This window comes from Passer domesticus, chromosome 2 (genome assembly GCF_036417665.1).
Source record: "Passer domesticus isolate bPasDom1 chromosome 2, bPasDom1.hap1, whole genome shotgun sequence".
In the NCBI taxonomy this organism is placed as follows: domain Eukaryota; kingdom Metazoa; phylum Chordata; class Aves; order Passeriformes; family Passeridae; genus Passer; species Passer domesticus.
In genome coordinates this window covers 855,644-882,934 of record NC_087475.1, presented here as the reverse complement: position 1 = coordinate 882,934, position 27,291 = coordinate 855,644, and the positions used below count along the sequence as shown (strand labels likewise).

Sequence of the window (27,291 nt, the reverse complement as noted above, 5' to 3'; positions counted from 1 at the left end):
GGCAGGGAGGGTCCCACCTGCAGAGCTGCCCCAGCACAGGAGGAGCTGCAGAGAGCCCAGAGGAGGCTCCAGGATGAGCAGAGGGATGGAGCAGCTCTGCTGGCAGCAAAGGCTGGCACAGCTGGCATTGTTCACCTGCACAGGAGAAGCTTTGGGCTGAGCTCAGGGTGGCCTTGCAGGGCCTGCAGGAGCCCCAGGAAAGCTGGAGAGAGACAATTTCCAGGGCATGCAGGCACAGCACCCAGGGAATGGCTGCCTGTGCCAGAGGGCAGGGCTGGGTGGGATCTTGGCAATTAGGATACAATTGTTCCCTGGCAGGGTGGGCAGGTGTTGGGAAGGATGAAAGTTTGACAAGAAAGTCTCACAGACAGGGATGCTTAGCAGAAAGATTTTTGAATGTAGAGGCTGAGGAAGGAATAGAGATGGAAGCAAGTTTTGATATAGAAGAAAAGAATTGCTGAGCCAGTCTTACTGGATAACCAAGGAGGCAAAGGGTCTGTTAGTTAGAAGGGGTTTTTATGACTTAAAGAAAAGGATAAACCCACCTCAAACAAGAAGATGTTTTTACCAAGCAAAAAAATAGCACAGACAAACAAGTCAGCAGATGTTGCAAGTAGAAAAAAGGTCTCCGAATTTTCCACTGCAAGAAAACTAATAAACAACTTCTAGCTTAAACTATAATGTACTTTTAGTGATTGGAGAATACTAACATGAATATGGTAATTGTATTAGTTATGAGAGGCTATAGATAAAAGTCAAGGTATAGATTGGTTCTACTGTATTGAGATGCTCAAAAAAGAAAAGTGTATAATGCATTTGTAACCTGAACTCGGGGTCCCCAGGCTGCCTGCAGCTCTGTCACCCACAACCCTGGAGTGCTGTAACATCTTGGATGTAATAAACTGCATTTGGAAGAGCTGCCTGGAGTCCCACATCTCTCATTTAGACACTTTCAGGCAGGCTCTGGCACAGCTGGGGCTGCCCCTGGATCCCTGGCAGTGCCCAAGGCCAGGCTGGGCACTGGGGCTGGAGCAGCCTGGCACAGGGGAAGGTGTCCCTGCCATGGCAGGGTGGCACTGGGTGGGATTTGGGGTCCCTCCCAGCCCAAACCATTCTATGGATCTCTGATCCATTGGCAATATCTGGGGCTGGATTTAACACCAAACAATTCCTGGTTTGCTGGTCTGGGATGGCTTTTTTAGATTTTGGTGGTGCAGGGTTGGGTCACTTCCTTGGGGCTTCCTTCACTCCCATGACAACCTCCACTCCCAGGTGGGTTGAGTTGAACAGCAATGGCAAAGCTTCCCAGCTGTGTTCTGTCCTTCTCTTCAGGCATTTCCTTTTCCTCAGTGGAACAACAAACTCTTCTGGGGAGCTCATGTCTTCTGGGAAGTGCTGAATATCTACCTCAGAGCAAAAAGAAATTAAAATATACCACAAATAAAGTGCAGCAAAGCATCATTTCCCATAAAATGGCCTAGAAGTCCTGCCAAAGCAGCTTCACAAGGGTTTATTACACAACTTAAATAAAAGCAATTAATTTAATCTTGCATTGCATTGATGATGTGTTAGCAGACAGAACTGCAGGAGGACTGTAACCATTTCTGGAATTCCTTTGCAAGTTTAACCAATGCCTTAGTTGAGAGAGTTTATTTTAGTTTGTTGCTGTATAAGTAGCTTTGTTGCAGAAGGCAGAGCATGACTGACTCCTGATTTTCTTTCTGAAGGGTGAAAAAGTGGAGGGGCTTCAGGCACAGGCTCTGTATCCCTGGAGAGCAAAGAAGGACAACCACCTGAACTTCAACAAGAACGACGTGATCACCGTGCTGGAGCAGCAGGACATGTGGTGGTTTGGGGAGGTGCAGGGCCACAAGGGCTGGTTCCCCAAATCCTATGTCAAGCTCATCTCAGGCCCCATTAGGAAGTCCACAAGGTATTTTGTTTGTTTTTTCTGTCCTTCACTTCTGTGCTGGGGTGGAAGGAAATTGGAAGAGCTGCAGGCTTGAATTTTAGAGTTCCACCCTGTAAAAGAGACCCTGTTTTTATCTGGAGGGTTTGGACTTCCAATCCTGAAAATATAAGAAATTTTCTATTTCTTAATTGAGAAATTAAGAAATAATAATAATAAGAAGAAAATTAAGAAATAATTTTAATAATAAGAAGATAAGACTTTGAGAAATAAGAAAGCTGACCTCCATAAGAATAAGAAAATACGAATAAGAAAACTGACCTCAGTTCTCCTCTGGTCTTCCCTGACCAACAAAAGATTAATTAACCTTCTTAATTTTATGTGACTTGTAACTGAAAAATGAGTGTGTTGGACTTTCTGAAGTACAGCTGTGTAAGTCACAGCTCCTCTCCCCAAAATTAAAAGGTATTCCTCAAATCTAAATCACTCCTCATTATTCTTGGAGGATTAAACATTTAAAATCTCTTTTTTTTTTTTGTAATGTGAAGGCAACATTAGCATTAGGAATACCAATGAGAATGATTTTAGAGCATTTTTTTCCTGAGGAAAAAGAGGAGATGCAGAAAATTCTGTATTTAAGGCAGTTGTTTAAATGTGACCATGGCAGACCACTGGATTCAAAGCTTTATTTTGCACATTTACTGTCTCTTCTTTTAAAACCCGGGGAGTTGCTTGGGGGTGCATGTGCATTTTATATTTGAAATATAATAACAATTTTTCTGAAGAGATTGAATTTCTTAAATAACCATTATTTTCTTCTAAAGCATGGATTCTGGTTCCTCAGAAAGTCCTGCTAGTCTGAAAAGAGTAGCATCCCCAGCAGCCAAGGCAGCAGTGTCAGGGGAAGGTGAGTCCTGGCTGCCCTGGCAGCCTCTTACTCTGCTTTTTGCCAGAATCAGGAGTCAGACTCTGCTCTTCAAGTGGTGCTGAAATCCAAGAGCTAATCAGTTTGCCTCTGGAATAATTTAGAATTATTATTATTAGAGTAACAGTTTATGTATGTTGGGTATAGAGAAGGAATAATTTCATATATCACAAAATATATGGAAATATCCAGTAGAAATATTAGGAAAAGTACAAGCTGCAAAAAATATTAAAATATCCAATAGAAATACTAGGAAAAGTACAAGCTACAAAAGATATGGAAATATCCAATAGAAATCCTGGGAAAAGTACAAACTACAAAAGATATTAAAATATCCAATAGAAAGACTGGAAAAACTACAAACTACAAAAGATATTAAAATATCCAATAGAAATAGTGGGAAAAGTACAAGCTACAAAAGATATGAAAATATATTTTGTAGTTTATACTTTTTCCACTATTTCTATTTTTTTGTCATTATTTTGGTAACATTTTCTGATCTAGAATGGGTTTTCACAGAGGGTCAAATAAACACATCTGTCCATGGTGTCAGGAATTGTAAATATTTTCATTTCCCCCAGAGTTCATTCCCAGGGTTTTTTTAGAGCTCTCAGTGAAGGCAGTGACAGTCAGGGAATACAGGGAATTGTAAATATTTTAATTTTCCCCAAAGTTCATTCCCAGTGTTTCCTTGGAGCTCTCAATGAAGGCAGTGACAGTCACTTAGGGAATACAATGAATTTTAAATATTTTCATTTCCCCCAGAGTCCATTCCCAGTGTTTCCTTGAAGGCAGTGACAGTCACTCAGGGAATACAGGGAATTGTAAATATTTTCATTTCCCCCAGAGTCCATTCCCAGTGTTTCCTTGAAGGCAGTGACAGTCACTTAGGGAATTCTGGGATCCTTCTGCTCAGCTCCATTTTCAAGGGGGAGCCTGGGGCACAGACTCAGAGTTCACAGATATTTTTCTGAAGGGTTTTAAAAGGGGAGTTCCTGGCTGTTGTCACCTTTCAGCTGGAGGGGAATGTCCCCACCTGAGCTGCCTTAACTCTTAATCCCCTGCAGTACAGAGGTGGCTGTGGGTTAATTAAATCACAGGCAGAGGAGATCAATTAATCTAAATGTAGGTCACAGGTGAGCATTTGTGTGTGGTCCCTACTGCACACCTGAAGGGTCTAACTGCAATCCCAGGTACAGTTTTAGGGATATTTATATTTAATTTGTGTCTGGCCTGAGCACCACAGAAACTAAAAGGAGGGAGCAGCAGAGAAAAAGGAAATAATCTGTTATTTCAAAGTACAGCTGCTGTGCTTTGAAATAACAGATTATAATAGAATCTGTTGTTAATATATTATTATAATAATATAATAATAAGTAATTATTCCAGAATCCCAACTGCTTTAGGTTGGAAGGGACTTTAATTCAGGATCACCTTGTTCTGGTTTTCCTGGTGTTTGAGGAGAAGGAACTGTGGGCATGCAGGGTCTTGTCCCAGGTGGGATATCCCAGGTGTTGTGTTTGTGTTAAAAAGGAACACAACCTTTGTTTAAACACTTCAAAAAAGCTGTGGTTTTGAGAGGCAATAAAGCAGGAATTTAACATCTTCTGTTGAGAGGGTTGCAGAAAAGCTCATATGCAGAAGGTGATTTTTAAGGTGTGTGCACTTTGCATCCCAAACTCTGAAAATCCCACTCATCAGCACAACCCAGAAACCACTGGGAAACATGTTTAGTATCTGAATGAATGATTTATGTACATTTAAATTATTAAAATGTACATAAATATATATATATGTACATATATATACATAAAATTAAAACAGCAAATTATATACAAGTCCCCCTGAGGCAGCTTTTTGATAGATCCTATTCAGCTGTGATAGATACAATTTTATTCATTAAATATTGATGTTTCTATGAGTAATAAATAAAAATCTGCCTTCTGCCTGGCCCTGCTGTGGCTGAGGTGTGGCTGGGGCTTTCTCAGGGCTTTTCCATGTGCTGTGTTCCCTTTTGCAGAGTACATTGCCATGTACACCTACGAGAGCTCGGAGCAGGGGGACCTCACTTTCCAACAAGGTGACCTGATCCTGGTGACAAAGAAAGATGGTGACTGGTGGACGGGCACGCTGGGTGATAAATCAGGAGTTTTCCCATCTAATTATGTGAGACTCAAAGATTCTGAGGTAGAGAAATGTTTTCTTTGGGGTTCTAGTGGTAGCTGCAGGGCAGGGCGTGGTAGGGGAAATAAAAACGTGTTGCAGATTTATTGACTGAGACTGGAAAGGAAAAACAATTAAAATAACAGCTGTAGTTGCATTTTACAGCTTAATATTATAAATAACTTGGGGGATCATCCATGGCAATAATGCCTGCATCACTAGTGCACTTGGCAGATTTTTAGACACTGGTAAGAACAGCCATGATTGTTTTATTGCCCTGATAAGTTTTTAATGCCTGAGCTGTATCTTACTGCCATTATTAAAAAAAAAAAAAACCTATACAGTAATATTTCAGTATATTACATTTTTTCCCTATCATTTCTTGCAATCAAGAACAAATTTTGCACCAAAACTTTGCTAACTACTGTATTTATTTGTCAGATTTTGACTGAATAATAGAGGTTCTGTTTCATCTCTTTTTATCTTGAAATAATTCCATAGAACACAGTTTTTTTGGTTTTTTGTTTGTTTGTTTGTTTTGGTTTGGTTTTTTTGTTTGTTTTGGGGGGGGTTTTGGTTTTTTTTTGTTGTTGTTTTTGTTTGGTTGGTTGGGTTTTTTTGTTTTGGTTTGGTTTTTTGGGTTTTTTTTGTTTTGGTTTTTTTTTGTTTTGGGCTTTGGTTTTTTGTTTTGTTTTGGGGGGGATTTTTTGCTTTCTTTTTAGGCATTCTAAAGAGGGATAGATGTCCTCTCATTTATATGGCTTGAGAGGATAATTTGTCTCCCAGTAAGAATTAGTTTAGACTCAGAGTTGAGTACATGACTGATCTCTTGATGAGAAGATTCTGGTTTATATCTCTGGAATAATGGGGGGTTAAAGATAAATGAATACAAATCAGTGGATTTTGGGGGATCTGGATGGTAACAAGAAGTCAGTGAAAGGCTGCAGCACAGAGCCTGAGCAGAGTCACTCCTTAAATCCATCCCTGCTGCTGCAAAAGCCAGAGGACAAAAGCTGCAGTGAAACCTCAGCTGTGGGAAACCTTTCAGGGGGAAATTTCTGCAGTGCCAGGAAATTCCACCAACATCTCTGGGCCAGGGTTAAAACCCTTGTGGTTGGTGATGTTCAGTCCTTGGAGAGGTGGGGCTGGGGCACTGCAGAGCTCAGGTGTTCAGTTCTGTCAGAGCTCACTTTGGGGTTTCTGTCACCTCAGCCTGCCTGGGGCTGCCCCAGCTCACTGCACTTCACCCAGAGCTGCTCCAAGTGCCCTCTGTGCTGGTGAAAATCCCACCTTCAGCTCCAATCTGGATGAGAGAGGGAGGAAAAAGCCCGGAGCTGGTGGAGCCCCTGCCCTGGGATGTTGTTTCCATGCCATGTGCCTGCAGGACAGGGATCTGCCTCCCAGGGGGGAACTGGGTTTTGCTCTCCAGCCTGCTCCCAGGCAGTTTTTGCAGAGGATTTCAGAGTCCTGGCTCTCTGAAATCTCACTCTCTCACACTCAGATGTGCTGCTGTGCTTGGACAGCTGCCTGGGCTGGAAAATGTTCTGAAAAGAGGAATAATTTCATGTGTTCTGCACTATTGACAGAACCAAAGAAAGGCAGGGGTGATCTTTCAGCAGCAAGGGCAGAGTTTCTAGAAATGACTCAAAATCTCAATGGTTTCTACAGCAGAAGAATTTTTTTAATTTGTTCTTCTGTGTCCATTCACCTCAGGGTGCTAAAACAAACCATTCCCTGTTCCTTCAAGCTTCAGTTTATTAAAAAAGTGGGAAAGTCTTTGTTCTTCAGAGGAACAATGGCCCATTCTGAGGCTGTTCCTTAGGGGGAGGGATGGATACAGGGTTTTATTCTGAGAATTCCCTCTGTGGGGATGGCTTGGAAACACAAAATTTCAAAACATCTGATTATAAAACTTTGCATAGGGCTTCAGAAAATAATCCCTGAATGGCTCAAGTTGGGATTTGAAGGGTGCTGCTGTCCAGCACAATTGGCAAGTCCTTGCTGGGGATGATTAAAGTGACAGAGCCAGTTCTGCTCTGCTGGCTCAGGAGACTTCATCACTTGTCACAAGGTGCCCTCAGGTGCTGAGGGAGTGTCCCAGGTGTGCAGGGAGGCAGAACAGGCTCTGTCCTCACTGCTATGTTTCCTCTCAGCAGAAGGAATGGGAAATGCTTCTCCTGAGTGGGCCAGAAATGGGGACCATCCTAAATTATGAATTTAGTTATTTTTTGAAGTGCTGTGGGATTTTTCCATGTGTTCCTGCTGCTTTTGCACTGAGGATTCAGAGACTCCTCAGAGACAATTCAGACTCAGTGTGGTCATGGTGGTTCTGATGTTTCTGTTTTAAAACCACCTCTCTGTTTCCCAGCAAAGGCAATGTCCCAGCCCAGTTTGGCCTGTCCATGTGCCTCTGACCCAGCAGCTGACCAAGGGGTTGGGAGGAGGGGCTCCTCTGAGGGTGCAGGCACTGTTCTGTGCTGAGGAGGGCAGAGGCTTCCTCTCCAGAAACACTTCCAGAGCAGGAGGAGTCCCTGGCATCACCTGGCAGTGCTTTGGTTCTCTCCTGTGTCAGGGCCATGTCCCCCTGTCCCCAGAGCTGCTCTGGGCTTTGCCCTGATCCCCTGGGGGCTCTCCTGGCTCCCACCTCCCAGGGTGGGGGGATCTGGGGACAATCAGGACTGCAGGGAGAGGAGAGGAAGATCTGCTGCTCCTGAGGGGTGTAACTGCAATAATGTGTGACAGGGAAGGAGCTGTGGGACATCAAGGCAAGCTGAAGATGTACCTGAAATCCATTTTGTGGGTGACTCAAAGCCAGCACAGGGGTTTGAGGGCCCTTTTCTCTCAGCCACTCAGCTGTTCTTCACTTACTCCTCAGTTTAATTCCTGCCAGAATCCCCAAGTTTTCAAAACATCAGCTGGCAGGGAGAATGTGGAGAAGGAAATTGTTCTTTTCAACACAGGAATTAGGGTTCTCTGGAGGCCTTCAGGTGGTTTGATGTTGGCTCCAAGTTTGTGAGGAGGATCTAAAGGTGAAGTTGAGGGAGGTGGAAGTGTTGAAGGCAAGGGGACTTCTATGACTTCCCAACATTCCTGGCCACAGTCCAGTTTAGATTTAAGTTGCTGTAATCCACCTCAGACCTCCTTACTGCAGGACATAAATCTGTCAGTGGCCTGGGAGGAAACTGCAGGAATTATTTAGGGGCAGGAGCTGGACTGCTGTCAGGTTTTGCTGGATTTCTTGTGGCTTTCAAAGGCTTTGCTTCCCAATCCCTTGGGTGCTGATGTTCATCCCTCACCTCACCCTGGCTGGGTGCAGGGAGCTGCTCAGGAATATTTGCAATCCAGCAATTTGCAGGGATGAAAACTTCTGTTGTTGTTTCAGCTCACCTCCACGGAATTCCCATTCTGTAGGTACATGGATCTGCAATTACAGATGGGATCTCCTTTGGGATTGCAAATGGGATCTCCTTTGGGATTGCAAATGGGATCTCCTTTGGGATTGCAAATGGGATCTCCTTTGGAATTGCAAATGGGATCTCCTTTGGGATTACAAATGGGATTTCCTTTGGGATTGCAAATGGGATCTCCTTTGGGATTGCAAATGGGCTATCCATTGGAATAATGAATGAGATCTTTGGGATTACAGATGGGATCTCCTTTGGGATTGCAAATGGGATCTCCTTTGGGATTACAAATGGGATCTCCTTTGGGATTACAAATGGGATATACTGTGGTATCTGCAGCCCATGCAAGGGAATAAAAGCCTGCACTCGTGCATTAACAAACCATCCACTTCATGCTTGGTATTTATTCCCAGATGTTTATTGCCATGTAAAATATTAAGGATTTCTGTAAGAACAGAATTTCCTGTGAGTTTTTGACTCACATGCTTGTTGAGGGAAGCTTTGTAAATCATTTTCATGTGCTGTAGGAAGAACCCTGAGTGCTAAACTTGCCTCTTGTTCTCCATTTCAAGGCTCCAGGAGCAGCTGGGAAAACAGGAAGCTTAGGGAAGAAACCTGGTGAGTCAAACACTGTGACACCACCTTCTCTCTGTTCTTAAGTGTTGAATTTAATGGCAACAAAACCTTTTCCATGAAAATAGAGTGTTTGCTCTTGGTCATTTGGAGTGGTTTGCACTGATGAAAACCATTATAAACCAACTGGAATAAATGCAGTTAATAAATAATGTAAATGTAATAAAAGAATTCATCCTCTAATCATTCTAGTGTGTCAATCACTAAATAACATGTAGCTAGAGAATGAAAACCTGCTTGCTCAGAAGTGTGAACTCCCTGCTGGATTGCTCAGCAGAGCAGTGGGAGCCATTCCCCCTTGTCCCCAGCCCCTCTCCAGGTTTCTCAGCTGTGGGAGCAGAAGACAGGAGGAGGAATTTCTCATTAAATGCAGCAGGGGCTGGCAGGAGAGTGGGAGGTTTAAACAGAGAAAAACCAGGAGCAGAGTCAGTGCTGGGTGAGGGCAGAGCCAGGAGGAGCTGGGCTGGGAGCATGGCTCTGCTGCTGGAAGGGATCTTGGGAGTTAGGAATTGTTCCCTGGCAGGGTGGGCAGGCCCTGGCACAGCTGGGGCTGCCCCTGGATCCCTGGCAGTGCCCAAGGCCAGGCTGGACACTGGGGCTGGAGCAGCCTGGCACAGGGGAAGGTGTCCCTGCCATGGCAGGGGGCACTGGGTGGGATTTGAGGCTCTTCCAACCCAAACCATTCCATGACTCCATGGCTGTGCTCACCCAGATCCAGGTTTAAAGCACCTTTATCACTCCAGGCTTCCCCTCAGCTGCCTGGCTCCCTGTCCCTGCCCTGCTGCAGCTGCTGCTCCCTGCAGTGCCCTTGGGCTGCTCCTCTTCCTCCTCATGCTGCTCATCTGTGTCTCAGTTGCTTCTCTGATCATTTCTAATGTTCCTACTGCTCCTTTCCTTCTAAATCTCACATCAATCATTTGATCATTTCCATTTCAACTCTCTGTGTCTTCCCTGCAGCAAAGCCTCCCTGAGTTCCAACCTTCCATGGTTTGTGGGTTCCTCTGCCCCAGCTGCCCTTGGAAGGAATCCCTGGGGGCTGAGTGACTCTCCTGATCCCTCAGGAAGCTCCAGCAGCAGCAGCCCCTCTTTGGGAGTGTTAAACTCACCCTGCACATGGCCTGGGGACAGGCTGAGCCTTTGGGGGGACACCACAATTCCTGCAGCTCCTTGGGTCCAGCCCTGGGCTAGCCTGTGGGGACCAGAATTGTTCCACAGGCCCTGTGGGGCAGGGGAAACTCCAGCCCAGCTTGGGGTGATTCCCTGGAAGTGTCAGCTCCCAGCTGCTCTGTGTCCCCTCGTGCTGGAGGGAGCAGAGATTTCCAGGGAAATCCTCTTTGCTGCTTTGGAAAACATTCCTTTTGGGGCCAGCTGCTGAGAAATTCTCTGCCAGCCTTAATTTGCATCAATGACAAAATAATTTCATTATTTTGTCATTGATGTGTCTCCTCTCCTCAGGGAGCTCAGTGCAAAGGTGTATTTACTGGAAAACACTGGATTTTAAGAGCTGTACAGTTCCTATTATTATTATCATTGTCATTATTATTCTCCATTTCAAACATTTTTGATCTCCTACCACAGAGCTGCTGCACCTCTGGTTTATTACTTATTTATTCCTATAGTGCTCTGAACCTCTCATTTATTTTACAATTACCACATGTATTCATGAAAATATAAATCCATAACAATTTGATGGAAAGGAATAACAGCACAGTCTTATAGCAGAATTAATGTTGGATAAAATGTGCTCAGATTTTTTTTCAAATTAACCTTTTCTTTCCTCCTCTGCTTCAACAGAAATTGCCCAAGTTATTGCCTCTTACACAGCAACAGGCCCAGAACAGCTGACTCTTGCTCCTGGCCAGTTGATTCTCATCAGAAAGAAGAATCCAGGTGGTTGGTGGGAAGGAGAGCTCCAAGTTAGTTCCTTTATTTTTTTCCTAGTAAAATCCCACTTAAAAAAAAAAAGTTTTTTTAGGAGTTCAGGATGCTGAATGTGTCAATGAGAAATAAATCTGACAAGGTTCTGCAGTGCAGCAGTTGCCAGTAAAACACATAAAATACACAAAACACATAAAATACATAAAACACATAAAACACATAAAATACATTTCAGGAGCACCCACACCTGGCTTTGGGGCAGGAGAGCAGCAGGAGCTCAGCAGGGAGGGGGCTCAGGGCTGCTTTGGGCCCTCCCAGGTGTTTTTGAGAGCAGAATTTGACAATTCTGTCAATTGAAGGAGGCTCTGCTTGGTTTGGGGTTTTTAGCAGGGAATTTGAGGTGGAACAATGCCACTGGTTTAATGTGCAGTGCAGATCTCAGACTAATTCAGTTCTCTTTAACTCTGTACCTGCCCTTTTTGCCTTTCCTGGTGATATTTTTTTTCATTTTTTGTGGGGAGATCCTCTTCCAGAATCCCTGTGGGGTTTTTTCTCAATAACCTGGACTTTAAAGAGTCTCCATTAAATGTATTTTAAGTCAGAAAAGAAACTTCTCTGGGCAGGAGCTGCCACAGTTTTCACTGAGCAGCTGCTGGGAGGCTCTGAAACAACTCGGTTGTGTAAATGCTCCTGTGTAATTTAGATGCTTACATGTGGTTTACAATTGGGTTTTATTTTGTAAAAAATCCCTGACTGTTCTTTTTATTCTGCTGCTCCACACTTGGGAGTCAGAGTGGAGGGAAAATAAGGCAAATGTTTTTAGCATTAAGCATTTAAGCATTAATGCAGTGTTCAAATTACCTAAATAGACTTTAGATCAAGTATTTTCAGTAAAGGTTTAGACAGAGAAGAAAGTAGTTCAAGAATAGTAAATCCTTTAGGTGACTTCTTTTCCACCAAATTTAACAATCTGTTTTTTAGAGGCAAAATTCTCCTTGCCCAAAATGCCCACCTTATTCTAACACAAACAGAATAAACAGTTAAAATCTTTCTTGAGATGGAGTTGGGAGCTGGGATTCAAAGTTCTGGAAGAACCTTTCTTACTGCAAGGAATTTTCATGGATTTGATTTGCAATGGGCATTGGATTTGGGGAGACAACAGGATGAGGTTTCCTGCTTTGGTGACACAGGGCATTGAAAAGCTTGGATATGTTCCTGTAAAAGAAAAGAGGAGATTTGGATTCTGAATCTCTGCTGAAACTGTCACAACCCGGGGATCAAATTTAATGTAACGAACGTAGCAATGGAGTGTTTAATCAGAAATACTGCTCAGATTCTGTGTTAGCATTGCACCACTGATGTATAACGGCCCAGACCAGCTGGGATTTCCCCCCCAAGCCTTTCCCCAGGCTGGGCAGCTGCAGGGCCCTGGAGCCTGGCAGGGCCCCGCTGAGCGCCGCTGTCTCCGCAGGCGCGCGGCAAGAAGCGCCAGATCGGCTGGTTCCCGGCCAACTACGTCAAGCTGCTGAGCCCTGGCACCAGCAAGAGCACCCCCACCGAGCTGCCCAGGCCTGCAGCACCCTCAGGTGAGCCCTGCCTGCCCCTGGCACCCCTGGCCTGCCTGCTGTGCCCGTGCTGGGCCTTCAGCTGGGAGGGGTGCGGTGCTCCAGAGCCTCTGGGGCGTTCCTGCAACCCCCAAAACATCCCTGCCCATCCCATCCCATCCCATCCCTAACTGTGGGACAGGAGATCTGGGGCATTCCTGCATCCCCCAAAACATCCCTGCCCATCCCATAACCCATCCCACCCCTGCCCTGCCCTGTCCTGCCCTGACTGTGGGACAGGAGATCTGGGGTGTTCCTGCATTCCCCATCCCATCCCATCCCATCCCATCCCATCCCATCCCATCCCATTCCTGACTGTGGAACAGGGGCTCTGAGCCTTGGGGTGTTCCTGCATTCCCATCTCATCCCTGCCCATCCCATCCCATCCCTAACTGTGGGACAGGAGCTCTGGGTGTTCCTGCATGCCCCAAATCATCCCAGTCCATCCCATCCCTGCCCTGACTGTGGGACAGGAGATCTGGGATGTTCCTGCATCCCATCCCATCCCCTCCCCATCCCATCCCCATCCCATTCCATCCCATCCCTGACTGTGGGACAGGGGCTCTGAGCTCTGGGGTGTTCCTCCATCCCCCAAACCAGCCCAGCCCAGCCCATCCCTGGCTGTGGGACAGGAGCTCTGGATGTGTCTCCATCCCCATCCCATCCCAGGAGCTGCAGAGGCTCAGGAGGCTCCAGGGCTGGCCCCTGAGGCTCCTCTCCTCCAGGTCTGAGGTGAAGAGGGACAAACCCCCGTGGGGAGGGACCTTTCCTCTGCTCTGAGCTTTGGGGGGACACAGGAGCCACAGAAAGGAACATTCCACAGAATCCCAGCCTGAGGGGCCTTCCCAGAGCCCATCCCCTGGTGCTGCTTGTGGTTGTTACAAAGATCCAGCAAATGCTTCTCTAAAGCCTCTTGGAATTCAGGTTTGGAATGGCAACTCAGCATTGAGACACAACCTTTTACAAGGAAAGAGGATGAGATTTATTTTGATATATTTTTGAAATTATTTCATGTTTGACAATCTGGGACTTTCCCCACATGCTACATTTTGCAGAAGAAAATTTTAGCACTTCTTTCAGAACATCAAAATCTTAATTAATCTGTAATTAAAAAAAAAAAAAGGAAAAGCTGTTTGGCAAATTGAAATAAGTTGCTGGCTTGGTACAAGGATGAAAATCAAAGCAAATTTTAGGATTAATCCCCTGGAGAGAACCTGCCAGCAAGGCTCATTAATGCAAGCCTGATGTCTGGTGGGAAAACCAGAAGCCCTGGCAAAGAGAAAAGAGCAGAGAAATAGAGGGGATTCTTTATTTAACTAAACAGTCCTGCTGCTTCAGAGAATCCAGGGAGCTGCTTTGTCAGAAGTGAGCAGAACCAGCTGCATTCTGAGGCTGGATGAGTTCCACTGCAAGGGAACAGAAAATCCCTGCTGGAGCCAGTCCTGGGTGCCTGGATGGCCTGGGATGCTTTTGTCCAGCTCTGTTCATTTTCTCTTGTATTTCCCGAGATTTTTTTGTTCTGAAAACCTCACTGGGACAACAAAGGCATCACCATTGGCTTTCTTATGGAATATGCAGCTTCCAGTAGTGGAAGTTCCAATGTGTCCCAGGTTTTCCTGTCCACTGACCAGTGGGGGGGTCCCAGGGCAGGTTGGAGCACCCTGAGGCAGTGGAAGGTGTCCCTGCCCATGGCAGGGGTGGCACTGGATGGGCTTTAAGGTCCCTTCAACCCAAGCCCTGCTGGGATTCCATGAAATTCTTTGGGATTTGTAAACCCCTGGAGTCAGTTTGGGGGGGCTGAGCTGAGCCCCAGGATGGGCTCTGGTCACTGCAGGGTCCTGGGTGCTCAAGTGGGCTTGAACACCAACCCTGAGAGGAGCCCTGAGGGAGCTGGGGGGGCTCCCCTGGAGAAAAGGAGACTCAGGGGTGCCCTCCTCACCCTGCCCAGCTCCTGGAAGGTGCCTGTGCTCAGCTGGGGCTGGGCTCTGTCTGCAGCAGCACTGGCACAGCCAGAGCTCACAGCCTGCACTGCACCCAGGGAATCCAGGCTGGGATCAGCAAAGAGTTTTTCCAGCAAGGGGATAAAGCTCTGGAATGGCTGCCCGGGGAGGGGGTGCAGTCCCCATCCCTGGGGGGGTTTAACAAAGCCTGGATGTGGCACTGGGGGCCAGGGCTCAGCTGAGCTGCTGGGGCTGGGCTGGGCTCCATGGGCTGGAAGGGCTCTCCCAACCTGGGCATTCTGGGATTCTGGGAATTCTGTGGAGCTGTCCTGAGCCATGGGCAATGTCCAGAGGTGACCTCTGCCTGTGGGCAGGCTGCAGGGCAGGGAAAGGCTCTTCCCCAGAGGCTGCCCAGGGAATGGGCACAGCCCCGAGGCTGCCGGAGCTCCAGGAGCCTTTGGGATGCCCAGGCTGGGGCTGGGGGCTCTGGGCAGGGCAGGGTGGCTCCGGGCTGCTCTGGGGGGTGGCTGCAGCCCCCAGTGACCCCTGTCCCCCTCAGTGTGCCAGGTGATCGGCATGTACGACTACAGCGCGCAGAACGACGACGAGCTGGCCTTCAGCAAGGGCCAGATCATCACCGTGCTCAACAGGGAGGACCCCGACTGGTGGAAGGGGGAGGTCAACGGCCACGTGGGGCTCTTCCCCTCCAACTACGTGAAGCTGACCACGGACACGGACCCGAGCCAGCAGTGTGAGTGTCCCTGGCGTGTCCCCCGGCCCCGGGCCCCCGGGCTCTTTGAAGACCTTCTGTCCCCGCTGTGTTTGGTTGGTTTCGTTCCCATCCCGCCCAGCACGTTCCCCCCCCCTCCCATCATTTTTGCTCCATGCCTCGCCACGCCTGCCTCATTTCCCCAGCTTGAATTTGCTCATTGTTTTGTTTTGCTTATGTGTTGTTTTCCTCCTTTTTCTAGGAATCATATGTTGTCCATCCCCCACTCAGGCTTGAAAGTCCTCAAAGAGACCCACTATCCCATAGCAGTGCCCAGAGGGATGGAGGGAGATGCAGCCTTGATCATGTGCCTTCCAGCATGATCACCTACTGCCTTCTGAGTCAAGAACACACTGCACAGCAGTTTTACCTCATTTGACATTTAGTTGCATGGAATCGCAACGGTTGAGTTAATTACCGACAAAATTAAACTGATTCAAAACAAACAAAAAAAAAAACAAAACAAAAACACACACACTAAAAAAAAATAAAAATCAGAGGATAGTGGGTCCTTTTGTGGCTTTCAGAGTTACCAAACTAATTTTTCCACCTTTGCACAGGTGCTTTTGGTAGTTTTAAAAATTATTTTTTAAAGATATATTCTAGCCTTTTAAAGGAAAAGTATAAATTTAATTTCTTCATTGCAATTTTGTTTGTGCAAAAAGACCCACTATCAAGGAATGCTGCATGTGCTATTAAAATTGTTCCAAATGTCCATGAATTGGAGACTTTATGTATCTTTCTTTTTTATTGTTCACTTGTCCAGTGTTGTCAATGTGTCTTTTTTTTATTATTTTAATTTTCTTTTTTTTTTCTTTTTTTTTTAATTACAAAAGAACAGAAGGAGTTCAAATCAGTTTAAGGAAGTTTCAATGTGCCCAGTTCCAGGTGTTTTGTTGTAGTTACTGTACTGTTGTAACAGGTGTTGTTGTTGAGTGTGTAACCATTGTGGGGAGGGGAGCGCCCTCCTCCCGTGCCAGAGGCAAACCTGGAGGGGTTTTACCCAGCTCTCTTCATTTGATTTTGCACATTTTGTGTAGCTGCAAACAGTGAGCGAGCAGCCCAGTTTGTGTCTGTCCCTCGGGGTGTCACATTCCCAAAATGGGTCAGAAATGGGTGCAATGTTCCCTCCCGGGGCTGCCAGAATTCCCAAATTCCGCAGGGACGCCACTCGGGCTGCTCAGCTGTGCTTTCTGTGGAGCCCCACCTGAACGAGTCATTTTCCTGACAAGAACGAATGTATAGAACTCTCTCCCTGCGATTCATTTCCGATGTTTACATTTTTTAAAGCAGACTGTGGAGTTTCACAGGTGAATGTGAGGTGGAGCTGTGGCTGTGCTGCAGCCGTGCCCGTCTCCGTTAGCGCCCGGCTCTTGCTGAAAGTGCTGGCAGTGCCCCCTCCCAATGCCTCAGCACAACAGAGCCCTGCTACTAATGATTTCCCACGGGGTTACACAGAGTCCTGCTTCCGTGTCCCTCTGTCCCCCAGCTCCTGCTGGCAGCCCGTGGCACTCCCAGCCCAGCTCCCCTCCCGACCCGTCCTGCGGTGCAAAGGACAAGTGAAGCTCCTTACTCAGTTGCACTTCAGTATTTCATCACTATGAATGTAAATTATATAAATATATAAAAACCTGCAGCTTTAACAACTGTAATCCAGCCTTTCCGATTAGTTCCATGTATAGAGAATTAAATCCTTCGTACAAAAGAGGCCGACAGTGTTTGTTGTTGTCTCGTTGCTGGCTCAGCTGAGCTCCCCCGAGGGTTTGGCCCAGCCCAGCCCGGAGCCCCGTGCCCCCCCAGGGACACCAGCCTGGCTCCCTGGGACGTGCTCTCACTCTCAGGGCTCAGATTCATCACTGCTCCTGCAGCCTCTGCCCCTCTGGCTCAGGGGGGCATTGCTGGCGTGTCCTTGGACTCCTGGTGAGTCCCTCCCAGCTCAGGATGTTCTGGGATTCTCTGATTCCCTGCCCAGGGTTTCTATGTGGTGCCAATCAGTGGATTTTGGTGTTCTTTTAATAGATAAATGAAATATTCTTTCTTGGTTTGCCATGGGTTTTCCTGGTTTTGGGATGTGTTTTATGCCAGAAGCTCAAGTCTCAAAATATGCACAACAGCTCAGATTTCCCTTCTTTTTAGGACAGTATTTAAATAGTAATACATCTTTCATTTCTACCATAAAAAATAATTCTCCATCATGGCCACTTGCTGACAACTGCAGAAATGGAGCAGCACATCCCACTTGTGATTTTCAGAGCTGTCTGAGGGGATGGAGCCAGCTTTGACTCCAGTGTCAGTGTTTTGTGCATTGAGTGACATCTGAACGAGAGCCTCTCCCTCTTTGCCCATCCTGAGCTGCTGGGTTGAAAAACTGACTGGGCTGAAAGCTCTGCCCTTGGGGACACTGCAGTCCTGGGAGGAGCAGGTTGGGGTTCCCTCTGTGACTCACAGGGAATCCCAAATCCCCGGGGCTGGCACAGCCCTGCCAGCCCAGGCAGTGCCAGCTGTGCCCCATGGCCACCTTGTCCCCAGCCCAGAGCACTCAGTGCCACCTGCAGGGGACACCTGCAGGGATGGGCACTGCCAAGCTCCCTGGGCAGCCCCTGCCAAGGCCTGAGCACCCTTTCCATGGGCAAATTCCTGCTGCTGGCCCAGCTGAACACCCACGAGGCACTGCTGGTGCCAGGACCCCTCAGGCAGAAGAGCAAAATGAATCCCACGTGCAGAGTCCCAGACACAGACACTCCCTTGGGGCTTAAGTGTTGAAATCCCTGAATTGTTCATTTCCTCCCTGAGTCCCTAAGGATGCTCTGCTGGATCAGCAGGGAGGGTTTCACCCTCTTCCTCCTCATCAGGGACTCTCCCTGAGCTGCAGGCAGCAGTGTCTGCTTTACTTGTCTTTATGGATACCAATATATATAAATATATAAATATGTCTGTATGAGAAAGGGAGTCTGGCAGTGCCCAGAGCAGCTGGGGCTGCCCTGGATCCCTGGCAGTGCCCAAGGCCAGGCTGGGCACTGGGGCTGGAGCAGCCTGGCACAGGGGAAGGTGTCCCTGCCATGGCTGGGTGGCACTGGGTGATCCTTAAAATCCCTTCCCAGCCAAATCATCCTGGGAATTGGCTCTTTGGCATTCTGGGAATTGGTTCTTTGTCTTCACTTCCCTGTGCCAGGTGCCTTCTCCCCTTGCACAGGAATTGTCACTTGAGGGATGGAGAGGAGACTGGAATTCCAGAGGCTGCCAGTGCTGCTGGATTTTATTCTTCACTCTTTTTACTGTTTGTGGGAATTCCTTCTGTATTCAACTGCTGACAAAGAATTCCCATGGATGTTCTTTCAGAGAATTTGTTCTTTTCAATACTTGAAATCTGTCCAAGTCAACTCTAAATCTGAAATGTAGGTTTATCAAGAACATTTCCTTTATATCCAGGATCAGTTTTATTTAAACCTCAATTCTTTTGGAGCTTTAGTGGCTTCACTTTCTGTCCCCATGAGCTCACTGAGCATATTTTATTCCCATAAGCAAAATCACTGAAACTCTGGTTTTGTTCTCTGGTTTCAAAGCACTTTTAGTTCTTAGTGGTTATTGACTCAGCTATTTCACTTGTTAAATAGCAACTTCTGTGCAGTAAATTCAGATGACAAATGACTTGTTTTTAACTTTAATTTGTGACAAATGACTTGTTTTTAACTTTAATTTGGGCAACTTCAGTAGATTCAGGACCAATATTCCCCAAATATTACTGCAGCAGTGGAATGACACAGAGGGCAGGGTCACAAAGGGCTCCTTGGCTAAACACGGGGCTGAGGTGACCTTTGGCTGTCAGGACATTGTCCTGGAGCTCAAATGAAAATGGTTTTCAGCAAGACTTCAGTGCCCACCTGGGGACTTCAGTGAGCAAAGCACTCGAACTGAGCTGGGGGGACCCCCAGGGACCCCCCAGTGCCAGCCCTGCCCTGCCCAGACCCCCCAGCCCAGCCTGGGCACCCCTGGCAGCGCTGGCCAAAGGCTCCTGGAGCTCTGGCAGCCTCGGGGCCGTGCCCATTCCCTGGGCAGTGCCAGCACCTCTGGGGAAGAGCCTTTCCCTAAAACCCACCCTAAATCCCTCTGGCACAGCTCCAGCTGCTCCCTGGGGGCTGTCAGGTCACAGGAGCAGAGCTCAGAGCTGTCCCTCTGCCAAATGAAAGTGAAAAAATGATAAAATGCTGTTTGATAAGAGGTTGGAACATTTAAAATACTGCATTTGATTCCTCCATTCCTGGTTCCAAGTGAAGTGCCTGCACAGCACCTGTATTTATGGAATTCCCTGTGGAATGGGCTGTGCAGGCCCTTCTGCCTGGACTGTGGCTGCTGCTCCTGTGCCCTGAGTGCCAGGGACTCAGACAGGCCCTGGGCACAACCCAGAGGTGAGGTTTTATTTCCTGATGTGTTCTCACCATTTCAGGCCTTGCTTAACTCTGTGATTTACATTTTTGGATGCATTCTTGCCCTCTCATGGGGGATTTTACTGTCCCCAAGCAGCATTGGTAGAATCAGTGACTCGTGGAATGGCTGAGGTTGGAGCACCAGGAGTGAACTCATCCAAACATTGAGCATTCCAGAGAGGGCACTTCCACCCTTAAATAATGCTGCAGGTTTTGCCAGTGGGACTGCCCAGATTGGTTTCCTGCTCCTTCCCTGCACCTCAGAGGGAATGCTCTGCTCTGAGAGGAACTGAAATTCCAGAGCTGCTGAAATGATTGAAAATAGCTGAGAAATGGGGTTGGGCATTGCAGATGCTTGAGATGCAGAGATCTGTTTGATCCCAGTGTCCTCACCAAAAGCCTGGGGTGGCCTCTCAGTGCAGGGTCCATCCCAGGAGATTTAGGGGGAATTGGCTGCATCTGAAACAGGTGCTGAGAAAGCTGAATGTTGAAATGCTGTGATTTAAATAACTCAGCACTGAGAGGCCCCTCAGGGGCTGTGTCCAGTCCTGCTCCTGCAGGAGAGACCTGGAGGGGCTGGAGGAGTCCAGGGCAGGGAAGGGAGCTGGGAAGGGGCTGGAGAATTGCTGAGGAGCTGGGAAGGGGCTGGAGAATTGCTGAGGAGCTGGGAAGGGGCTGGAGAATTGCTGAGGAGCTGGGAAGGGGCTGGAGAATTGCTGAGGAGCTGGGAAGGGGCTGAGGCTGGAGCAAAGGAGGCTCAGGGGCCCTTGTGGCTCTGCACAAGTCCCTGGCAGGAGGGGACAGCCGGGGGGGTCGGGCTCTGCTCCAGGGAACAGGGACAGGAGCAGAGGGAACGGCCTCAGGCTGGGCCAGGGCAGGCTCAGCTGGGCCAGCAGCAGGAATTTGCCCATGGAAAGGGTGCTCAGGCCTTGGCAGGGGCTGCCCAGGGAGCTTGGCAGTGCCCATCCCTGCAGGTGTCCCCTGCAGGTGGCACTGAGTGCTCTGGGCTGGGGACAAGGTGGCTGTGGGGCACAGCTGGCACTGCCTGGGCTGGCAGGGCTGTGCCAGCCCCGGGGATTTGGGATTTGTGAATTAATTTACCTGAGTGAAGAGGTGCTCTCCTGGTGTGCTGTTCCTTTCTCCTTAAGGATTTGGAGGAAAACTGTGCCATCATTTTGCCTGCTCCTGCTCCCCTGTGACAGGACAATTCCTGTCTCCTGTGACCTTGTCCCTGCAGCCTGGGCCAGCACGAGGCTGACAGGGAAATCTGGCAGTGGCCCTGCTTAGAAAACCTCCCCAAGTGAAAAGGAACCAGCAGCTGTGGCCATGGATGTGGATCAGTGATTTCCACAGCAGAACCTCCCTTCCCAAAAAGCAGCATCTTCTTTTAGGTTCAGTGTTTGTCCTGGGGAGACCCAGACCTTCAGGGCTGACTTAGTAAGGAGGAGGAACAACATCTTTACTCTGTACAAAGGATTTGAAGTGATTTTTTGTATTTCTGGAGGCCATTAATCTGCAGGGACTGTGCTGCTGGGAGGTCAAGGCACAGATTTGCAGTTCCAGCATTTGTCTATTGGTCCTCCAAGTCCAGAATGGCAGAATTCCTGGATTCAGCCTCCTGAGAACAAACCAAGTTAATTATTGTCATTTCCCCATCCTTCCCTGGCTTTACTGCATTGAAACAAAGAATTGCCCAGAGCAGCTGGGGCTGCCCCTGGATCCCTGGCAGTGCCCAAGGCCAGGCTGGGCACTGGGGCTGGAGCAGCCTGGCACAGGGGAAGGTGTCCCTGCCATGGCAGGGTGGCACTGGGTGGGCTCTGAGGTCCAAACCCAAACCATTCCCTGATTCTGTGATCTGTGGAATCCACTTCACCAAAGTTCTTTGGCATCCATGAAGAAGGAGCCAGACATTCCCACCTGGAAAGGAATCCAGTTCTTCTTCAGGGTTCTTAATAGAAAGACAAGAAAAATCTCTCTACTTGTGCACCTCACAAAGAAATCTCCTACCAGGAAAGTCTCTTTGGGATGTTCTGCTCAGATTTCAGATTCTTTTTTCCCCAAATACTTCACAGCCAAAAGCAGAGTGTTTGTTGTGGTTCAGAGCAGCCCATTCACAGCCAAGGGAGCCACTGAAATGCTTCATTGTTCAAAATGTCAGTGCTCCCTCCAAGGCCTTGCTGCTTGGAAATCACCTGCAGGCCAAGGATTCTGAACATCTTTGAACAAGAACTTCTCCAAGGAAAAGTAATTAAACACTTGGTTCTCTTCTGATGAAGCACTGGGAGAACTGGGGCTGTTCCTTAGACCTGTGGTTTACCAAAGAAGCTGCTCTGAAATCAGGCATTTATTCAAGAGACATCAAACTTCTGGCTTTTGGAAGGGGCCAAAATTCATTGTTTTGGCATAAAGATGATGTTTCTCCACATCTGCTTTTTATTCCAAGTTTCAATTGCACTTTTAAGGGGCTGTGTCTCCAGGGAGCCTTGTCAGTGTCACTCTGCTTCCCACCTGATCCCAGCTCCCAGCTTCACAGTCAGAGAGGAAACAACCTTGGCTGTCTGTATCTCCTTTTCTGGGTTTGTTTTTTTGGGTTTGGTTTTTTGTTTTGGTTTTTTAAAAATTTTATTTTATTTTTGAGTCAAATCCTTTATTCCCCTCTCAGGAACACAGATCAGATAAAGCAGATGTTGCTGGTATTCCATGGAAATATTGGTGATACACCTGGACCTTCTCAGTGGCATTGTCTGAGCTCCATTCAGGAAGCTCAAAATGCAGGAAATATTCCCTAAGTATTAACTTGATATGCAAAGAACTGAAAGAGTTACCTGGGGCCTGATGTTTCCATAAGGAAAGTTTGTTTCCAGGGGGAATATACTGAATTTGCTGAGGGGTGAGGGAAAAAAATTCAACTGGGGAATTTTGGTTGTGTGAAAATAGTTGAATAGATCATTTTTAGAGCCAAACATTTTCCATCTGTTTGAAATCAACTTAGCTTTTTGAAATCATTGTATTTTATGCAGAAAAGTAGCAAAAACTGGAAGAAAACATTCTGTGTTCCAATCTCAGAAGGACTTAATTGAGCTCAGCTGAAAAATAATGGCCTACAGAAGAAAGAATGGAATTAAATGTTTTATCTAATTCAGAGTAGAAAAGAAAATTCAAGATTGTGGAATAGATATAGAAATCCTCCCATCTGAGGGGATCCATGCAAGGGGGGTTTGCAACACTGAAAGGACAGAAGTGATGGGAGAGGAGCTCTCAGTGCCCACCTTTCAAACAGAAAGGAGAACAAAATGCAGCCCTTGGCTCGGCCCAGACATCAGTGGGGCTCTCCAGTGAGCTCTGCATTGCCTGCCTCGGGCCCTTCAAACATCTGGGAGCAGTTTTTAGTTGAAGTGTGAAGGGAAGAGGCCCTGCAGGCCCTTCTTGAGCAGCATTTCTGTAGCAGAGGGCTCAAGGTGAACCATCCATCAGCCAAGGGGGTCATTCCAAAGTGCCCCTCACTGCAGCTCCTCCCTCATCCCCTCTGGGACAGCTCTGTGCTTTCCTCACACCACATGCAGTCCTTTCCCCCTTTTTCACTGCCAGCCATGCACGTGGGATTGGAATGACACAGCCCAAGGGGTTGGGGGGCCTCCAGGGAGAGGCTGGGAATGGGCAGGCAGAGGTGAGGGAGACTTTAAGCTTGGCCACCAGGGAAGAGCTCACACACAGGGATGCCCTTTGTTTTAATACATAAAAAAGGTGTTAAATGGAATGTTTGGAGTCACTGAGATGAAGCTTTGCTGGGGCTGTGCCATGTGAACAGCAGTGGAGGGAGCAGGGCAGCAGCAGCTCTGTTCCTGGGCTGCTGTGGCTGTCAGTCCCTGTGCCACAGCCCCACTGAAGGATGCTGCTGCTGTGTCTTGCAGGGTGTGCAGACCTGCACCTGCTGGACATGCTGACCCCCACCGAGAGGAAGAGGCAGGGCTACATCCACGAGCTCATCGTCACCGAGGAGAACTACGTCACCGACCTGCAGCTGGTGACAGAGGTGGGGCACTGGGGACAGGGGGGCACTGGGGACAGGGGGGCACTGGGGACAGGGGGGCACTGGGGACAGAGGGGGGGCACTGGGGACAGGGGGGCACTGGGGACAGGGGGGCACTGGGGACAGGGGTGGGGCACTGGGGACAGAGGTGGGGCAGCTGGGGACAGGAGGGCACTGGGGACAGGGGGGCACCGGGGACAGAGGTGGGGCACTGGGGACAGAGGTGGGGCACTGGGGACAGAGGGGCACTGGGGACAGAGGTGGGGCACTGGGGACAGGGGGGCACTGGGGACAGAGGTGGGGCACTGGGGACAGGGGGGCACTGGGGACAGAGGGGGGGCACTGGGGACAGGGGGGCACTGGGGACAGGGGGGCACTGGGGACAGGGGTGGGGCACTGGGGACAGAGGTGGGGCACTGGGGACAGGGGGGCACTGGGGACAGGGGGGCACTGGGGACAGAGGGGGGGCACTGGTGACAGAGGGGCAGCTGGGGACAGAGGTGGGGCACTGGGGACAGGGGGGCAGCTGGGGACAGAGGTGGGGCACTGGGGACAGGGGGGCACTGGGGACAGAGGTGGGGCACTGGGGACAGAGGTGGGGCACCGGGAACAGAGGTGGGGCACTGGGGACAGGGGTGGGGCACTGGGGACAGAGGTGGGGCACTGGGGACAGGGGGGCACTGGGGACAGAGATGGGGCAGCTGGGGACAGGGGCGTAGCTTGGCAGCCTTGGGGTCTCCTCCCCAGCCAAGCCAGCCCTGCACTGTGCAAAGATCCTGCACTGCCCTGCTGGCCTGCCTGGGGCTGTCCTCCTTTATCTGTATTGATAGATACAGATCCAGATACAGAGATACAGACCCAGATCCAGATCCAGATACAGAGATACAGATACAGATCCAGATCCAGATACAGAGATACAGACCCAGATCCAGATCCAGATCCAGATACAGAGATCCAGATCCAGATCCAGAGATACAGATACAGATACAGAGATACAGATACAGATACAGAAATACAGATACAGAGATACAGATCCAGATACAGAGATCCAGATCCAGATCCAGATCCAGAGATACAGATCCAGATCCAGAGATACAGATCCAGATCCAGAGATACAGATACAGATACAGAGATACAGATACAGATACAGATCCAGATACAGATACAGATACAGAGATACACATACAGATACAGAGATACAGATACAGATCCAGATCCAGATACAGAGATACAGATACAGAGATACAGATACAGATCCAGATACAGAGATACAGATACAGAATCCAGATCCAGATACAGAGATCCAGATCCAGATCCAGATACAGATACAGAGATACAGATCCAGATACAGAGATACAGATACAGATACACAGATACAGATACACAGATAGCTGTGGGTGGGTGCAAACCATGGCAATCCCCTGTGCTACCAACACCAAAATGCTGATCTTTGAAGTGTCATTGTAGCAAAGCCCTTTTGCTCCTGATTCTCAGTGTTAATTCTCATGTACAAGTTGTGAAGCCTAAACAAATGTTCTGGGATGAAGCACTTTCCCTACACTCACAGTGGGGCTCAGTTATCCCTTCCTCTGACTAGGTTTAGAGGTAGGGAAAAAGTGAATTAATACAGACAACTATGGACAATTCTTTTGACAGAGAAGCAAGGTCCTTTTTTGAAGAAGAGTTCAAGATATGCAAAACTTGGGACTCTCAGGGAAATCAGGTCTTCCATAGAAGAGTGCAAAGCAAAACCTATTTTCAGTTGCATTGTCAAAGGAATGCAGGGATCTTTTGCAGGAGAGCTCTGCTAAAATTCCCAGGTTTCCAACACATTATCCAGATCAGAATGAACCCCAGCACCCCACAAACTCAGAGTATTGCCTGTTAAAGCCCCTCATACCTGAAGGTCTCCTTAGTCCCAGCCATGCCAGGGGACACCACGGATGTCAGGGACATGGGGTGTGCTGGGTCTGTCTGTACTTTCCTGTGCACTCTAACTGGCCTCTTCTCACTCCCCAGATCTTCCAGAAACCACTGATGGAGTCTGAGCTGGTCACAGAAAAAGAAGTTGCCATGATTTTTGTCAATTGGAAGGAGCTGATTATGTGCAATATAAAACTACTGAAGTAAGTTGGTTTTTATCCCCCACACTTCACAAAAACAGAACCCTGGGCCTCTCCCCCTGCCTCTCCTTTTATCTGCATGAAAACATTTGCCACTTACACAAATCCTAACCAGCAGGGCCCCGTGTTCCTCCTTGGGGACAAAGCAAACTGGGGGCAGTGTTTGCTGTGAGCTGGTGAGAAGAACCCAGCAGTTCCCTGCCATTTGCAGTCACTTGGCTCCAGTGCTGCAGAAGGCAAATCCTCCTCTGCCCTGAAGAGCAGGGCTTCCAAGGCTTCCCACAGGGCAGGACTTGCTTCCAAAGGGTTTGTGCCCAGGGCACCCCTCTCCAAAGCTCTGGGTGCTGCTGCCCCAAGTCACTGCCAGGGAAACTGAGTGAGGGCACAGTTAAACCTGCACCTTGATAAGCAAAAGCATTATTAAAGTTATTTTTTTTCCCTACTCAGCTGCTAATTTTCACTGAACCTGCAGGGATTTTACAGCTTTGTAATATCTCCTTTTTTTTTGTAAAATGTATTTGAAAATGGCCCACAGGTTGAAAAGTTGTGGGACAAGTGACAATGAACCTTTCCTTAGGAAACCAGACTAAAAAGTGATGGACTTTTCCCTGCCTCACTCACACACCAGTAACTCTTTCTAAGCCAACAGAAAAGGAAATTACCCTCCTCTTCCTCTCACCTGTGATCTGGCATTGCATTAAGGTCAGGCAGCAGCTGGGTGACCAGGAGAGGGAAAGGCACTGAGGGTGCAGCCTGCTCATTTATTGCACCCCTGCAGTGAATCTTGTGGCTGGTTATTTGTGGCTCTCTGGGTGTCCATAATGAATAAGAACCCAGCCCTTTGTCCAACCCGTGCCCTGCTGCTGCTCAGGGCCCTGCGGGTGAGGAAGAAGATGTCTGGGGAGAAGATGCCGGTGAAGATGATTGGGGACATCCTGACAGCACAGCTGCCCCACATGCAGCCCTACATCCGCTTCTGCAGCTGCCAGCTCAACGGGGCCGCCCTCATCCAGCAGAAAACCGATGAAGTGCCCGACTTCAAGGAGTTTGTCAAGGTAGGAGAAGCAGCAACACCTGGGAATTCTGGGCATCTTCTCACCTGGCTGATCTGCTGAGCAAAGGAGGCCCCACCTCGAGGGCTGGGTCCCCTTCTGGGCCACTCACTTGAAAAAGGACCTGGAGGGGCTGGAGCGTGTCCAGGGCAGGGAACAGAGCTGGGAAGGGGCTGGAGAATTGCTGAGGAGCTGGGAAGGGGCTGGAGAATTGCTGAGGAGCTGGGAAGGGGCTGGAGAATTGCTGAGGAGCTGGGAAGGGGCTGGAGAATTGCTGAGGGAACTGGGAAGGGGCTGGAGAATTGCTGAGGAGCTGGGAAGGGGCTGGAGAATTGCTGAGGGAGCTGGGAAGGGGCTGGAGAATTGCTGAGGGAACTGGGAAGGGGCTGGAGAATTGCTGAGGAGCTGGGAAGGGGCTGGAGAATTGCTGAGGAGCT

General features: G+C 48.5%; 1 protein-coding gene across 4 annotated transcripts in view; it reads left to right on the top strand.

Moving 5' to 3' along the window:
* Nucleotides 1-27,291, top strand: part of ITSN1 (intersectin 1) — a 106,641-nt gene that overhangs the window by 70,918 nt on the left and 8,432 nt on the right. For 3 of the 4 annotated variants that reach the window (XM_064405199.1, XM_064405192.1, XM_064405186.1), the window contains 10 exons: nt 1,728-1,933; nt 2,734-2,816; nt 4,855-5,021; nt 8,974-9,019; nt 10,829-10,950; nt 12,384-12,498; nt 15,016-15,207; nt 23,561-23,682; nt 25,699-25,805; nt 26,674-26,857. In XM_064405199.1, the coding sequence (XP_064261269.1) occupies nt 1,728-1,933; nt 2,734-2,816; nt 4,855-5,021; nt 8,974-9,019; nt 10,829-10,950; nt 12,384-12,498; nt 15,016-15,207; nt 23,561-23,682; nt 25,699-25,805; nt 26,674-26,857 (1,344 nt within the window). Of the gene's footprint in view, nt 1-1,727; nt 1,934-2,733; nt 2,817-4,854; nt 5,022-8,973; nt 9,020-10,828; nt 10,951-12,383; nt 12,499-15,015; nt 15,208-15,427; nt 15,947-23,560; nt 23,683-25,698; nt 25,806-26,673; nt 26,858-27,291 lie in introns of those variants that run through there. The other variant, XM_064405206.1, reaches the window with a different exon arrangement.